Source organism: Amphiprion ocellaris, chromosome 2 (genome assembly GCF_022539595.1).
Source record: "Amphiprion ocellaris isolate individual 3 ecotype Okinawa chromosome 2, ASM2253959v1, whole genome shotgun sequence".
NCBI classification, from domain to species: Eukaryota; Metazoa; Chordata; class Actinopteri; family Pomacentridae; genus Amphiprion; species Amphiprion ocellaris.
The window spans coordinates 28858234-28876084 of NC_072767.1; the positions used below are offsets into that span (position 1 = coordinate 28858234).

Below are 17851 nucleotides of genomic sequence, written 5' to 3' on the forward strand. Positions count from 1 at the left end.
GGTTTTTACCCCCAAAACATGACAGAGAAATGAAAGAGAAAACACTATTTTCACGATGACTGGGAGGAAGAGTTCTTTTTTACGACAGTGAAAGATAAATGTATGTGTCCTATTTGCGGGGAGACTGTTGCGTCGGCAAAGCGGCACAATGTGGAGAGACGCTACTTAGCCGCTACAAAGCTTCCATGCTAACTAGCCACCTGCTAGCGCACATAGACTGTATGCGCATTACGGACAGGAAAAGCCCTGGACTTAAAGGCAGCTTTGGCATCTGCTACGCGACGAAAAGTTTCTTCTTGGAGAAAAATGTACCATTAGAAAGGCTTGTTTCAGTGACGATAGACGGGGCTCCTCCATGACGGGTCGGCATGCAGGCTTCATTGTACGATGCAGAGGTGATCCAGACTTCCCAACATTCCTATATTACCACTGCATCATTCACCAGCAGGACATATGTATGTACAAAAGTGGCCGGATTTGATCATATGATGACTCGTGTCGTGAAGATCATAAATGGCTCCAAAGCCAAACAACCAGGACATCCTTACAAAAGGACCATTCGTTTAGCAGTAAGTGTGGATAAAACATATTCTCATTTTGAGAAAAAAAAAAAAAAAGTGAGCTAATTATGCATGTCATGTAACAGCTGCTCCACTGTTTGGTCCAACTTTTTAAAACAATTATCCAAGTAGCCACCATGCACAAACCAGAAGATGATCATGATGACTCATATCCACATTGACTTTTACAAAGCTTTTTGTAAGTGCTGAACAGTAGGAACATTGTGTAGCTCACAGACTAATGGATTTGTCTCTGTGTCTGGAACATACAATACCAATAGCAATGAAATAACAGAAAAGCATCCAAAACATTGTTTTGCACAATAAAACACTGAGAGATACCACTGCTGTTGTGCCTCTGAAGAGGTTTGGTTTTATTTTCTCCTACACTGACAGCTGTTGTCGGTATTTCTTTCCATCTTTTCTTTGACAGCATACCACAAATGTAAGAATGATTTCATTGCCACAGAAGCAAATCATACTGAATATTTGGAAAAAATTATTTTTGAGCAATAAACAACCAAAATATTGTATGTTGATAATCTATTTCCAACACCATTGCCATGTTATGCTGCTTGGAGGAAGCTCCAGCTGCTTCTTCAGTCCCAGTTGAACAGCTCAGATATATTGTAACTGGTTTGACTCATACTAGGTCCAAAATATTACAAGCAGCCCAATTGTACAACAAGGACTGAATTTAACACATGAAAGTAAGTTTACCAGTCAGGATACACATTATTGAACTTATGAATACATCTCATGCTTGCAGACCACAGGCTTTTTTTCATCAGGAAACAAACCCAAAAGCTAGAAAACCTTTTCCAGGCGAGTGATACAAAAAGAAAAGTCAAGAAAAACGGAAATATAGAAATAAAGAATAATACATGCTATTGGTTTTTCTTTGTCCTGTATATACATGTAAAGCAATCTCATTGTATCTCATTCTTATGCAGCCCTCAAGCTTAATTCACCTTTGAAACCTCATAACACAAATCCACCTGGAATACAGATATAATCTAGCTCAATGCAACCGTCCTGTTCGTTCCCTGCTAATCGTCCTGTTCCTGGTGTGAATGAATCATATCACCTAACGTCTGTCCCACAGTTCCTAATTAATGGAACAGAGACACTTGACATGTCCGATGCAGATGCTCTTGCGTCTGTAAAGAGGTCTGCAGAAAGAACAGCATGTTTCCTGCTTATTACCACCAAATGAGTGACATTTGCTTTAATCACGAACAAGTTCTTTATGATACTCAAATAGATGTTCTCATCTTACCGGATCAGGTCCAGCAGAGCATCAGCAGAACTCATGATGGGCTTGCCGCTGTCCTCTGAGTCTTCTTTTTGTGCTGCACCTCCTGGGTGGATGATGGAGACCATGATGATCCCAACGATCACAGCCACAAAGGTGGTCCACAGGTAATAAGACACTGTGATCAGACCGAGCCTACTGGAACACTTGGCATCAAGGGCTGCCAGTCCCGACATCAAACTGGAAGAACAAACACTGACAGTTAGTGCTTTGAAAGTTTGTTTTCAAACTGTGTTACAGTCAACATGTTAACCTTTGCAGCATGGAGCTCCCTGTACCAGAGGCCTTTACTGCGAAGGAAGTTTGACATAGCCAGACTTTGTTCTTGGAAGGTGGCTCAGCAAAACCTAAAACCCCCATATAGAGACAATGGATGTCAGACAGTGGTTATCTGCTTTATTTGTTGACCGTGATTTCTTTCTCACGCTCTACGTACGTTCCTTTAAAAAGCTACATTTGTCATATCATTTAGCTGTTTTCTGGGATTAGTAATATAAAGCTCAACAGATTTGCAGCTAGAATATATTATTCAAATGACTATCTGTGTCACTCAGAGACAACACGGTCAGGAAAAGAATTAGTGAAAACAAGTGCACTCCTTACAGTTGATTTAAATCAAACTGTAAACAGAGCCTCCTCCAGAGCAGCTTAGCTGTGCAGCATCACTTACTATAGAAATGTAGCAGGTTGAAAGAAAGCCACCTTTGCTACGCCAAAAATTCTATCTGTATTTGGTGTTAAAAATCAACATAGTTACTGAATGAAGCTCATTCCCTGAAGAGACCACCTGGTGGTGCTATGACTAAATTAGATGCAGAATTGTTGGGGTTCATTTCTCTTGTATCAAATTTGGTAGAGTTGCAGTTTGAAGTTTTTTAGAACAGGTTCAATAACTTTAGTTTCACTGACTCATTGTTAAAAGACTGTAACTGACCCAATAATTTCCTGTCAAATATTATCATGAAATATTTGTTTTTGTGTTTCAAAACGTGTGGCTGCATTAGGCAGACAGAAACAAATACAAATTATATTTTTTCTTTATTGTTTACAAGAAAAACTAATAAAACTGAATTTTTGACAGTTTCAGTATACAAATAACAGAGAATGTGTTCAAAACTGAACAAAAAATAAATAAGCCATCACATCATCAAATTCATATTTAGTCGTCCTGCTATAAGTGGGCAGTAGAGCTCTAATCCCTGCTGGCACGTTCCCCACAAACCTTTCACACTGCTGAGGGGTAATCTTGTCCCATTCTTCTTGAATTACTGTGTTTAATTCTTCTAAATTATTTGGTTAGAAACAGATCTTTTGATAATCCACCATAGATATTCAATGAGGCTCATGTCCGGGGATTGAGCTGGATACTCTAAGACCTGGATACTGTCTGTGCTCCTGCATTTAAGTTCTACTGGCCCTGGATGTGTTCAAGAGGCATCATCTTGTTGAAACATCCAGTTTTGACCTTGACTGAACAGTGCACGTGTAGAAGGGAACATGGAAAGTGGCACAATACTTGGTAAAGTTCAGTGTGTCATCACAGACAGTGAGATGACCAACACCAGCAGCACTCATGCATCCCCAAACGATGATACTGCCTCCACCATGCTTGACAGTAGGTGCTGCACCTGCTGGAGATAATGCTTCTCCTGGCCTTCTGCATACCCACACATTAGCAGGAGGAAGATAAAGCTGGAAACTGGACTCATCTGACCACAGAATCTTCTTCCACTTCCTAGCTGTCCAGTTCTTGTGTGCTTGGGCCCAACAATGCTGAACTAACCTCTGTCTCTCATTTATCAGGGGCTCCATGAGCTAAAAGTCAGCCACGTACAGTGCAGGTGGAACACTGGACACCAGTTTGGTTTGACCACTGCTGCTGAAGCTCCTGTGATGTCATTCGGCGGTTTTCCTGCACATGCAGCTCAGGATGCAATCATTTGTTGCTGAAGAAACCCTTGGACGCCCAGATCTTGGTTTGTCTTCCAAGCTGCTGGTTCGTCTGTATTTCTGCAGAGTGGATCCAACTGCTGAAGGACTGCATCTGCTGAAGGACTGCATCTGCACTTCCTGGCTGTCTGGCAGCAGCTGTACCCTTCCTGGCTGAGAATCTGTATCTTCAGGCATGTTTCCTGCGTTAGGTTCCTTGTTTTAGGTATTTTTGTCTCTGAAGAATTTTCAGATGTGATGGCTTTATATAGACATGAAGCACGGCAATATAATTTGTGTCTTTTAATCAAAAGCACGCTCTTCATTAGTGAATCACTGGTACCAAAATGGCCCAATACTCAAAATTTCTTATGTATTTTTATGGAACCAATCAATTTTAATTTTTTAATGGCTATTTAACGATTTGTTTAGCATTATGGCTGTGACTGTACTAGAAGAAATTGCACTTGAAGACCTAAGAGTGATTCTTAATGCAATATTTCACAAATGCTTGGGCTGTCTGAAAACTTGTGTGTCTACCACCGTACTTTTAACACATCATTTGCATTTGATTTAAACATTTAACAGGATATAATTCTGCTCTTTTCTGTTGCATTTATCAGGAGTGCAACAGTCACTAGAGAATTACTTTGTCATGATTGTGTGTATACTGTAATGTAGCTCTAAAGGAATCAGAGGCTTTATTGTCATATGCAGCCACAACAAGTAATCAGTGCAATGTCATCTTCAATTCATTACGTCTCTACGGACTGCTGTGATTAATCTATTAACAGAATAAACTTAATCAAAAGAACTCATATAGACTCAGGGAGACATATATAGAGTAAACACAAACAGTACAAAATGGTACATGCAGAAAAACAGTGAAACAAAAGCATGGGTAATATTTATGGTGCAAAGGGTTAAGATGGGAAATAGTGTGATTAAATCCTTTGATCCGTGAAACTGTGCAGGGAAGAGGTGACAGTGAAGTGACTTGGAAGTATTGAACATTCTTAGGCTGGGGGAAGAAACAGTCCTTGAATTTTGAGGTTTTACTTTTCAGAATTCTGAAGATGAAGTGGTGGTGCTGTGGGATCATTGATAGAATATTGCTCTGTTTTTTTTTTTAAATTACATTTATCAGGGGTGCACTAGTCACTGCTGAACTACATTCATTATTCATTACATACATTATTTTCTGTATTCTCTAGTGGCCCTGGAAGCGTCCATAGGACCAGACTTACATTTGACTGCTTCTCTGCTGTAAATCTCTCAGAGGTCTTCTCATGTTGATTGTTCTTCTACATCAGCAATGTGTGTGTTTGACGCCAACCAAATGTCTGTCATACTGTTAAGGAACGTCTTTAGTTTACACTCTAGTTTTAGACATCATAAACCTTTCTTGATTAACAGGCAACGTACTGTGGGCTTTTTTTTCTAAAATCCTTGAGAAAGTTATTGTAAGCCATTTATGTGGCCATCTCCGTAGAAATGATTCATCTAAAGAGTTTCAGTCATTGTTTAGGAAGAATCATAATATAGAAACAGCACTGGTGAAAGTCACCAATGAGCTTCTAACAGCCTCAGACAGTGGACTAGTTTCTATACTTGTTCTGCTGGATCTCAGTGCTGCATTTGATATAGTTGATCACAACATCTTATTACAGAGACAACAAATTGAACATATCTCTGGGACTAAAGGGAATGCACTAAACTGGACTATTGTTTGTGCATCACACAGCTTGAGCTTGAACTAAATTTTGTAGGGTGCCAACTCTTGGATAAACAAGTTTGAAATCAACACCACTTATAGATGATTTTCTTCACTGTGATATCACTTATTTCAACTAATTTGGAAATCCTGTTACATGCCATGCTGTCTCATAGGCAGATACAACCTTTTTTTTCCTCTTAAATACTTGGGTAGCTCTTTTAATTGCAAAGAGAAGAGCAGATTGTAGATGTTGGATGTCTGAATTAGACAGGTGTCACATGTCAGGTAGTTGTAAGCATTGGTAGTCTATCTGGAACATCTCATTCTAATTTTATTCATTTGATGGTGTCATCAAGTTAGGGGTGGAGTTAGTTTATTCATGTAACGATTTTTTTTTTTAGATTACTTTAATTCGGGAAATGACCACAAAATGTTATGTTCCATTTATTAGGGGTATATATACGTTGTCAAAACATAAACGACACCTCTTTCCCATCGTTGTAAGGTAGACTATGTGCTACAAGCCCAGTTTTATCAAAAGAAGCTGTTTTTGAAGCTGCAGAAATAACATTGTTGCCTCGGCGCTGCAAATCGCAAAACCGGTGCAACGGTGAAGAGAGACACTAAACCAGCCCTATTCAATTAGCGGCCTGCGGGCCACATGCGGCCCGAAAGCAACCGTCGAGTGGCCCTAAAGCAACTGCCGAGTGATTGGGACTTGGGTCCGAGAAAAACAGAAAAACATCTTTCAGTAACACTGACAAGTTCTTACAAAAATTCCAACATTATTGCAAACATTGAATGCAACACTTACCGTAACCTAGCAACTAACCCACAATGCATTGTGTTGAGGAGACGCGTTTGAAAGGTTAACGTTAGCAGTTCTATACAGGCGAAAATAGCAGCATGTCTTTTTCTATCCTGAAACGACAAATCGGCGAGGAAAACCGTCGGTTTAATCCTGCGTGGACTGACAAGTATTTATTTATTTACCACCAAGTCCGAACGCCAAACCAATGTGTTTACTCTGCAACGAGTGCTTTGCAGCGCTGAAAGATTATAATGTCCGAAGACACTACATTGAAAAACATGCTGCGTTTCGGACAAACTTTCCCGAGGGACGTCATGAGAGAGCGGCTGTAATTCAGAGTTTGACTGCATCTTACAACCGGAGCTGTACTACAATGAAGCGGACCTGCACAGCTCAGGAAAGGGCCACGAAAAAGAGGCTGTTCACAGACTCAGAAACTGTGAAGGACTGCGTGTTGGCTGTCGTGGATGAAGTTTTAACGGACGATAAAGTTAAGACGAGTGTGACATCTGCTATCAAACAGGTCTGACACGTCAAACATTCTCGCCACAGATGTCTTCGAGACATGGTAAGTGCAACAAAGCAGCGTGCTGTAGCAGACACTAAAGGTAGTTTTATGTATTTATGTGACTATTTTCTGTTCACTTATGATAAGTTTAATATTTAAGAAAGATGTTTTGTTTTGACAGTTATTTCACTTAGTTGCACTTTATTATGCACTTTGATGTCAGCTTTATTTCGTTTCAAAGGGATAGTAACTATCACTGTGCCTACTGTTTATTTTTTTGATTATATGCACTGAAGCTGTGACTGTCTCAGATGAGACCAAATATGGACAGGGACAAACTCTGTTTTTTGTTATTTCAAAAGAAGAAAAATGTCTCAAGTTCTGAAAAGTTACTGTTAAGCAAGTTACTTTTTAATGCACATTGAGATGTGACCAAAACAAAAGATGGTGTTTCTAATCGGCACTTAGTTTTTATGTTCATATGCACCTTAACCTGTGCTTGTATTTACCTATCAAAATGCGTTGAAGTTGTGTGTTTGAAATGTAAAATTTAAAGAAGCAGTATTTCAGCACAGGTTTAGTTTAAGTACTGCTCTTCTATTGTGTTTATGTCCTTTTGGATGTGGCAATACGTTTATAAACATCCAGTGTGTTTGTTATCTGATCTGTTTGTGTTTATTTTAAATGGTTAACTTTGCTCACTGTCTGCTAAAAACATCCCGCCCAGCTCATGTTCTTAGTCTGACAATCCGGCCCGAGTCAATTTTTAATTGAATAGCCCTGCACTAAACGAACATTCAGTAACTTCACTCTTGTACACTGTAGTGTCATCAAAATCACTGCAGCCTTCAATTGGCCCCTGTTGATCATACTACAAGACTTGGTTTGACATATTAAAAAAATAATAATTTTAAAGAATTTTTATTAGTAGTAAAACTCCATAACTTAATTCTTTTGTACTGTAATGTCACCAAAATCACCGCAGAAAATGTTTTTCATAATTTTAAGGAATTTTTATATTTAAAAAATTTAATAACTTCGCTCGTATGTACTTCTTTGGCAGAGTGGTACTGAAAATGATGATAGTGTGGGCATGCATTCGCCAGGTGTCAATAACGTCTTCACTACTCAGGATTGCAGCTACTAAATTCCATGCTGCCTCACTCATTCTGCCACTTCTTGCAGCAACAAGTGCGAATACACCTCCAAAAAAACAGATGGCACCAGTGAATTGTCGTCATTTTTCATTCCATATATTCCGAGTTTCATTAAATATATTTCAACAATGTCTACATATAGACACACTATATACAAGCATAGATGAGCATAGATGAACAGCATTTAAGCTGGCATCACATCAGGGTCAGTGGTGTCAGCTGGATTTGTCCTGTGAATGTAAAGATCAATTCTTAATCTCCTGCTGCTTTCATTCAAGGACACAATGACAGCACACACACACACACACACAGACACACAGACACACACACACACACAGCTAAAGGCAGATTACGCCATATATCAAATCAGACTGTAAACAATATGATTAATAACAGCAACAACACAGATGAATCAGACAAGAAAGTTTTTTTTTTTTAAATTCATAAGTTTTTAAAATTGAAGCAATCATTTATAGATGTCAGAGTTTTTAACTGATGAATATTTCCTTGTGCAGATTGATCTATTTTGTGTTTCTACTTCACTTCTCAAAGAACATAACCTTCAAATCCCAAAGCGCACAAAGTAATTACTAATGACAGGTAGATGCTGGTGGTTATTCCAGCACAAAGCAATAACTGTTCTGTGGTTGGCTGGACAGCCGAAGCATCTCCAGCTTTCACTGCAAAATGTCAAATTTGAGGTCAAACCTTTAACAAAGACACTTTTCTGCTAATTAACAAAATTATGCTTGATACATTTGAAAGGTCTCATTTCAGCAAATGGAGGTAAGCATGTCACCTGCATCAAGATAAAAATAATTCAAAGACGAAGTTGCTCACTAAGACAAGACCAGTGACATTTGTTTGAATTAAACGATCTTTGTTAGAAAGCTCTCATGTAATACATGACCTATTTAAGCCTACTGTAGACCTACAAGACCTTTTGGTTTTAAATCTAGGATTATTACACCTGGTTAGGTCTGCAATTTTTGCAGTGTCTTTGTAGAACGTTTTATGTCTTATGTCTTTTGTCTTTGTACAATTTGACTCTGATAAAGACACATTAGTGTTGATATGTTGGTCTGTTTAGTGAGCCCCCCTTTTTTTGTAATCTCAAAGTTTGCTGTGGAATGAGTGCTTCTCGCAGTGGAGGTCCCCTCGTCATTTAGGTTGTAGAAAACGAAAAAGTCAAAGTCCAATGTTTTGTCTTGCCTTCCATCCACTCTGACCTACTCTCAGTGTGGATTTTGTGTCTTTATAACAATGTCACCTGACTTCCTAATTTGCACCTGTCATAAATACTCTGCCAAGGAGGCGGAGCCTCAGTGGAGTTATGTGAGGATTGGCGTTAGTCTGCCTGTCTGTCTGTCTGTCTGTCTGTCTCTCTCTCTGTTAGCAACATTACTCAAAAACGGACCATCGGATTTGGATGAAATTTTCAGGGAAGGTCAGAAATATCACATGGGCCAATTGATAAGATTTTGACAGTGATGCAGCTTATAGTCTGGATCCACGGATTTGTTAAAAAATTTTGTATCATTGCGAGATAGCGGCACGGCATCATTGTAACTATGACGACAAATTAACACCATATCAGCTGGCTGCTGACAATCACATGATTGCGATCCTACTGCACATTGACCGCTGCAGACTAATTGATTTCATCTGTTGGAAATGACACGACTGAGCAGCCTTGGCGGAGTATTGTACTCTCTGAGTGCTTTACTTTTTACTTCGGTCAACAGAGAGATGCTGTTACATCAACATATACATGTTTTGTGGCATTTGATGAAACGTCAAATGCTGTGTCATACGACTGCTAGAGGTAGCTTAACAATAAAACGTCAACGGCAATAAGGTGTTTACCAAATAAACTATGACAGCTGCTTTTTATGGAAGGACAATCTTAGTATTTGGGACATTCAGTACAGGAGAGGGTTGGTGAGAAACACAGAATCCTCCACTGGGTCCCACTGAGATTTTGAGCAGTTTGCCATTGAAAGTAGTTGATGTATCATTCACATAGTTTCTTCTGTATTGATTGCATTTTAATGTGGCATGTAGTGTTTTATGAATGGGCCACAGGGACCACCAGCATGGACAGGGTTAGTGGTGGTGCAGTGTTATCGTTCATGGTGTGCATGCAATAAATAATGACACTGAGTGATACTCGGTAACTGATGTAATTAAGTATAAACAGAAAGTGCAGTGTTGTAGATTATACAGCTGTGTAGATAATATAACAGAATGAACCTGAAGTGCTCAGTTCATCTTTTTGTTTACTTAAGGGCAAATTAACTTGTTAAACAACTTCATTAGAGTCGTTGCTCTGAGTAACTGTTTGTACATTCAGTAAAGAAGCTTTTGAAGTGTCCTCTGGTTTTCACTTCAGTGACATTTTCAAGTACAAGCAAAATGTCTCTCATTCAAACCAAACAAAGCAACAGCAGGTCAGAGATGAAGCTTTCTAGTACTGGTAACATAGTAAATGAACAAAAACAGAATGAAAGCAGTAATTTGAATGAGCCAGATTCATTTTGACATTCCTCTAATTCATAGTTGACACTAATGAAAGTGAACAACCATTTGAATAGCAGCAACATGACAAACTTCAGCACACTGTATTCAGTGAACTAAGATAAGAACTCTCAAGACCACCAATACCTGCTTACTTCCTTCTTAGTTTTGTTTAATTAGCACCCAACTCACTGATGGACTGCCAGTGTCAAAAATTATAATGATTTTGTGAGTTTATAGGAACCTGTGTTTTGCAACAACATAATATTAAATAACAGCATCCTGGATGAGGGCAATGCTGTACTTTCCAGTTTGACCTGATGATGGCAGGGTTGTCTCTATGTTCCAATGTCTAAATCCAGACACACTGATACAGAAGTCTGTTTTGTTTATTGTTACTGATGGAAAAAACAATACTTTTCTGAGACACAGTTCCTTTGCTTAATTCATGAAAAATATCTGTCCTGATATGTTCACGAATTTGTTACTGTCCTTTTTGCATGATTAACATGAATAATAAGGCAATGGGTCTCTTGTTCAGTCATGATTGAGAGGAATTCTACCTGAGCCTCTTGTTTACCTACTAACTCATCAACTTTGATGGGCTTATATTGTGCTGATAAATTCTAAAATCATTCAGCAGCCTTGAATCTGTAGTGTCGGAAATACACCCCAGACTGAACCACACAGGGGTCTATCACAAATTTTTTTTAGGGAGACGTGACAGATAAAGTTTTACATGTTTGGTGTAAAACAGCAACATCCTGCATCAGTAGTTGCAGGTTGGGTTGTGGTAGTTGATTAATACACATTTTTACAGACTGGCTCTAGAAACAGGTTGGGTTGATGCATGGAGGGGGATAAAAGCGATGCTGACTGCTCTGCTGATAATAGAAAAGCTTTTTCTGCAAAGTCTGAGATGCGCTGATTCGAGAGTTGGAAATTTTCCATGTCTCTGTTGGTGAGAGGCGATTCTAACTACAACAAATGAAACTGTGGCTTTAATTTGCTGTGCTGAAGCTGGTGTTTCGCCTCTGCAAGGTCAGCTGGAAGAAGTGACCAAGAGCTGGACTGAATGCTCGGCTCTCCATGCAGTCAATAAAAGCTGCTACATGAAAAATGTCATCTCTTGTGGAAGATATCTGGCTTCCGGTGACCTCTGCAGCATTAACAAAGACTGAACACACAGCTATACATAGACTTGTAAACATGCACATGCTTTTTGCCTCTCCACTTCTAAAATTAATCTAGCGCTCTAAGCTAAAATGGCATCAGGAGCCTAGTTTCATTGCGCAATATTCTTTCTTTAAAATACTCGAGAGAAGCAGCAGAGTACTGTGATTTAAGATACATGATCAGCCCTGTGTGCTGAGACACAGTAACCAGAAACTGGAGCTGGCATTAAAAAATACAAGTTCAAAATTAGTTGTTTTGTCACTATTAATGTCTTCACACTGCAGCATCTTATCTTCTCTGCCGCTCAGCATATTTTGAAACTGAACTGTATGAACAAGAATCTAAGCAATCAGCATTTACTCATTTGAATAGTGAGTCAGTCTGACCATGCCACAAAAATTATTAGTGAGCCAGATCTGAAACTTATTTTTGCAATGGAAACATGGATCAGACTATTTTGTGGACGCAAATTAGACTCGTCAGATTTAGAATTTTAAAAGCTGTTGCATTTCTAACTTTGAATTTTGTTGCATCCAAATTATGCATGTGAACGTTTTATGTCTGAATTCAGCTCATCAGAATTTTAATGACTAATTTTTACTTTTGTTTTTCAATGCTTGCAATTTCAGAGTCAAAATTTCAGATGTAAAAATTCAAAATGTGAAAATTCAAGGTGGTCAAATTTCAACAGGTCAAATTTGATGTTAAAAATTTGCCATCCAAAAATCCGCCTCAAAAAAAATTGTTGTTTGCATCCTGGGACTTAAATAACTGGACTGGGCGTAAATAATTGGTCCTGGCCTAGATCGAACCAACACCCAGCCAATCAAGTTACGCTCCTGTGGTCATGTGATGCAATGACCTGTTGAAATTTGAGCACCTTCAACTTTTATGCTTTGAATTTTTACACCTGAAATTTTGATACTGAAATTGTAGCATTAGAGGAAAAAAGGCAAACATTAATTATTAAAATTTGGACAAAAAATTCACATAATGTACATAATTTTGATGCGACACAATTCAAAGTTAGAAATTCAACGGCTTTTAAAATTCTAAATCTGGGGAGTTTAATATGCTTCCATAGTATTTATCAATGATAATAATCATAATATCATTGCAGTATTTTTTAAGCATTTTTAGTTAAATTTGATTACTGTGAAGGCTTCACACTGCAGTGAACCCACAGAAACTAACTACTATTTCTAGTCTCACCGTCACAGAATGCATCACTGCAATTTTCTTATGTGTTAAGTAAACAAGTGAACTAAGTCAAGCTGTGAGGGTTATAGTGAGGTGTGAGAGTACCTGGACACGACGAGAGGGAGGATGAGCATCTTCAGCATCCTCATCAGCAGCTCTCCAGGAAACTGGAAGTACTTCACCTCCTGTCAAGAAGAGAGAACAAGAAAACTGATGGTCGCAGGTAATTTGAGGAAGTGCAACTTCTGAAAAGTGACTTGATGAACAGGAGAAGGACCCTGCAGATGACTGTAATAAAAACCACTCAACTCAATGGACAGAACATCTCGCTCTGGACTTTTTTCTTTCATTTCTTTGCTTGTGAGGTCATAACTAACTGCTATAAGTCACAGGCAGCCTTTCAGAAACAGCCAAAGGAGCCCAGTGTGTTTTTCTGTGCACATACAGATGCAGAAAGCATAAATAGGCTTTGAAGACTTATTTTGTTGAGGTGTTAAGATTCACAAAGACAGCTGCAGATCCCCTCGGACCCAAAATTGTTGTGAATAGGGCCAATTCTTGCTTTCGCCTTGTGCAGATGGATGCAGACTTTGGAAGTAAACAGCCAAGGTGCATGTAGTTCTATTTATATTACAATGGGGTCACATAAATCTGCTGCAGACAGTTACATTGTTTCGCCTCTGCAAGATAAGCTGGAAGAAATGACCAAGAGCTGGACTGAATGCTCGGCTCTCCATGCAGTCAATAAAAGCTGTTACAGGAAAAATGTCATCTTTTGTGGTAGATATCTGGCTTCCGGTGACCTCTGCAGCATTCACGAAGACTGAACACACAGCTATACATAGACTTGTAAACACACACATGCTTTCTGCCTCTCCACTTCTAAAATTAATCTAGCGCTCTTGAACTCAACCAACACTGAAGTGAGTGGATGATTTTCCGAATGAGCAGCTAGACCCTGTTGCAGGGTTACACTGGGGGCTCCATTGGATTTTTCTGAAAGGCTGTAGTTTTGTACTTTTCACAGAATATATTAGATGTTTACAGATTGGGCTGTGGCACTGTCTCAATGTGATTATTCCTGAGGTGTGGCAAGCACAGTGGGCGGACATAGCACAGGATATCTGGACAATTTAGAATTTCTTAAAGGGCACCTTTGATGGAAGCATGGAAAACTCAAAGCTCCTCCAAAGTCTGCCACTGACTATTTTAGCTAATGTATATCCTCAAAACAAGCATTTGTTTTCAGCACCAAATTTTTTATTTGAATGTGTGTAGTCAGTGCACATCTGCACATCTGTTTTTTTGCTGTGCAGCGCAGACAGTCCACAAAGTAATAAAATTTAGACTGCACATTGATGTCTGTAGAGGGATCCCTGTGAACCCCTGCAAACTTGGGTGGATGATGAGATTTCTATCATCCTTGCAGATGCATACGTGGAAAACATGAATTGGCCTTTATACTACTTTCCTAGTCCACTTGGAGGACTCTGTTACAGCGTATCTTTGAACGTGCACTTCTGCCATGCCAACAGTGCGTATGACGTAAATATTATCATCCCCCTAAGTCCACGAGATTTCCTGCAGACCCCTCTGCACATGACTGCATGAAGCCCAAAATTTGTGTCCCTACAGCAATTACATTATGAGGGTAATAGTGCACTTTGTCAGCAGGAATGTGTTTACTTGGAATATGCCGATACAACTGACTACACGTGTGAAAAGGAGTCCTTCAAGCGGACTGCAAAAGTTAACGACAATAACTACGCATCTGTGGTTGTCTGCAGCTTTCCGTGTGCACGTCCACAAGGCAGTATAATCAATCCTGTAGTCATCTAATGGTGCTTTTACTTATACACCTGCATTCACTGACACCTACATGTTGAAATTTTAGTGAATTAGCTAGACCTATCAGATCTGACATCTGGCCAGTGAGATTCAGGGGTGGCTGTGGCCTGATCAAAGCTGAACAAACACACATTTGCCAAGAAACTGTAACTATAACTCTTAAAATGTACCTCTAAAAGAAGCATTTTCATCTAGGTTGTCCCCATATGTATACGCGAGTTTTCTGTGATTCTTGTTACTTCCTCCAAGTGTTTATATGAACTATTGCATGTTATTAGCTTGGTTCTGGAGCTGCTCAGGATAGATTTATTTGTCCCATCAATCATGACAGGATCTCTTCACCCCTCTTACCCTCATCCCAACAGGTCAGGGCAGATGGCTGCCCTCCCTGAGCCTGGTTCTTCCAGAGGTCCATTCCGTTTAAAATTGAGTTCCTCCTCTCCCCTGTTGCTCGCTTACAGAGAAACTTTGGATTTGCTGGATAATCGATGTAAATAGCCAAGTAATTTATATTATATATGATATTGTAGGGTCTTAACCGTAACATCTATATTTTTAAGGCAACTTTTTAATGCCAATCTCATTTCTGTATTGGAAAGCACTTGGCTTTGGACTTAACGCTCATTCTGATGCGGAGCTGAAAGACCTCATTGGTTGACTCCCACTTTGATTTATGGCTATAAATCTCTTCAACAGGGCTTTAAGATTCATACCAAACAATAGAGCAAGTCTCTGGTGTGAAAACCAGACTTCATTGTGTATTCCAGTCACAGCCCTTCATTACTCAACAGGTAATGTGCAGGGCCACAGACCTGTGTCTGTGAAAGCAATATTTTTTGGTGACTGACAATTTGCATCAATCCCTCTAGGAGTTAGAAGAAAATACAAGAGAGTCAAAAGGTTGCAGCAAAACACAGATTTGGGTATAATTTGACCAGAGCAGGGGAGCAGCCAGAAGACAGAGAGCTTTGGTGACAGTCTGGCAGATGTGTGCAGCTCTCACAGGGTTATTGTGTTTTTGTCTCAGGGTCCACCAGGCTTAACACTGGCTTCTGTCCAGAGCAGCTGGACAGCTGGATAGCTGTTCTCTATCAGCTGTGCTGTTTCCATCCCCTGCAGCCAGATCTCATATCTCCACCCTGTCCAAATGAACTTGGCAGTGAATCAGGAATGGGAAAAAAAAAGCCTCTTTCGTCCCGAGTCATCTCTGTGCTCATTGTGTGGTCAAAGAGATCTGTAGCAGGAGTCAGTGTCTGATAATCCTGGACTTTAGAGTGTATTTGTCCTCCTTGTACCAAGACAGGATTAGGTTGCATTGAATACTGAATGTGTCACAGAAAAAGCTTTTACATGTTTTACCATTTTTTCATTAGATTTGTAATATAGTGTGTGGGCTCATTTCATGTTTATGTCCTCTGGTGATGAAGTCTGAGATGTAGCTGTTCGAATAAAGGTGCAGAAAGGTCACAATCTTTTATTTGTTCATTTATTTTAATTGGCTTTGACCACGTGATTCAGGCTTTACTGTGTGATTTTTAAAAATGTAAATGGCTTTCAAATAGCCTCTTTCTTTGAGAGTGAGCTTTAAATGCGAGCTACAGGTGGGCACTAATGATACATTTAGTTTAATGGCGTAATGGACACTCAAAAGCTCTATGTCAAAGGTTCAAAGTGATTGAACATGTGTTGTGCAGTGATTACTAATCACCATCAGTTGTCATAACCATCATTGCTTTTTTCAGGATGTACCTGATGTTGCCACTTGACTTTTAATTCAAGATGACTGGAAAACAGTTTTCAAAATTTCCGTACAAACCACACAGTAATAGATACCTTTTAATTATGATAAAGCTGCATTCAAAGCTACTCTTTCACAGTCTCCTTACACAGACAAACCACAATTAAACTGTATTGTATCTTCGTATCTGCAGGATGTGTATTTGGACAACTACTACAAGTTAACACATGAACTTAGGTCAATCAAGAAGACTCCCTTCACGCTTTGTTTTGAAGGTATTCTTTCCAATCAGATATTGCCATTTTAAAACTGTTCCCTCTTCTGCTGCTGTCATTACTCTTCTCATTTTAGTGTCAGATCAATTCAACCTCTCTCCACCTTGTTCACTTCAAGTTTTCATCAAAACCAGCGTCCTTCCACTGAGCTTAATCTGCTTTGCATCATATCTATCCACATCCTCAGCATTGTCCTTTAGTCCCTCTCCAACCCAGCCATGTCTAGACACCTTTTGGTGAATATTTCTGATTTCATGAAAAATACAGTACACACAGCTCTCCACGTCAGATAGAAATGGAGCCAAAGTCAGACAATTTCTTTCAAGAGCCACTGCACTGCTTTCACAGTGACTGAAAGCAAACAGTTGACTGACTCTGTGATGACCTTCAATTGGCAGTATTTGCTCAAAGTTCAGACTTAATATCACTGAGAACTGGTGGTGGAAAGAGGACAAATCTTAAAGTTTTTGTGCACATAAATGGTATCCAACTTACAAAGTCCAGTCCACACCAAACTGAGTTATTCTCTTGCTCAGGGAGCACTGCGTCTTTCCTGTCTGAGACGCCTTGTTTCAATCCCAGACATTTTTTCTGTTACTTTTAAACACAATTAAAGACACCCAAGTTAAATAGAGTGTGTCAGACAGAGAGCGAGGAGAGATTGCTGCAGCATTGTACAGTATGAGTACTGCGTTTTGTAACAGTAAAGCATGCAAGTAGTAGGTGTGTGGTGTCATGCTAATAATGCATTCAGAAAAAACAGTTGTGGATCCTCCACATTATTTGAACTAAATCATTTCACTGTGAAGAAAATCATCTACAAGTGGAGAAGATTTCATACAACAGACACCGAAATTAGTCCAGGACTTGCTACTCCAAAAAATTCAGCCCAAGAGCAGAATTCTAGGTAATTCTACAAGTGATGGTGTCAAAGTGCTGCACCTACAGTCAAAAATAGATGGAAGAAATTGGACCTGACATTAAGTCTTTACTGACCAAAAGAAGTTTTTAGAGAAATCCTGATAATAAGGAGTTACAATAGTCCAGCTGAGAAGAAAAAAATACATAGACGAATTTTTTAGCTTCACTTTTCCCAAATT

General features: G+C 39.3%; 1 protein-coding gene across 1 annotated transcript in view; it reads right to left on the reverse strand.

The window, feature by feature from the left end:
* Nucleotides 1-17851, reverse strand: part of slc1a7b (solute carrier family 1 member 7b) — a 53344-nt gene that overhangs the window by 17302 nt on the left and 18191 nt on the right. The window contains exons 2-3 of the mRNA XM_023281682.3: nucleotides 12996-13075; nucleotides 1840-2055 (exon numbers count right to left, since the gene is read on the reverse strand). Of these exons, the coding sequence (XP_023137450.1) occupies nucleotides 1840-2055; nucleotides 12996-13075 (296 nt within the window). The remainder of the gene's footprint in view (nucleotides 1-1839; nucleotides 2056-12995; nucleotides 13076-17851) is intronic.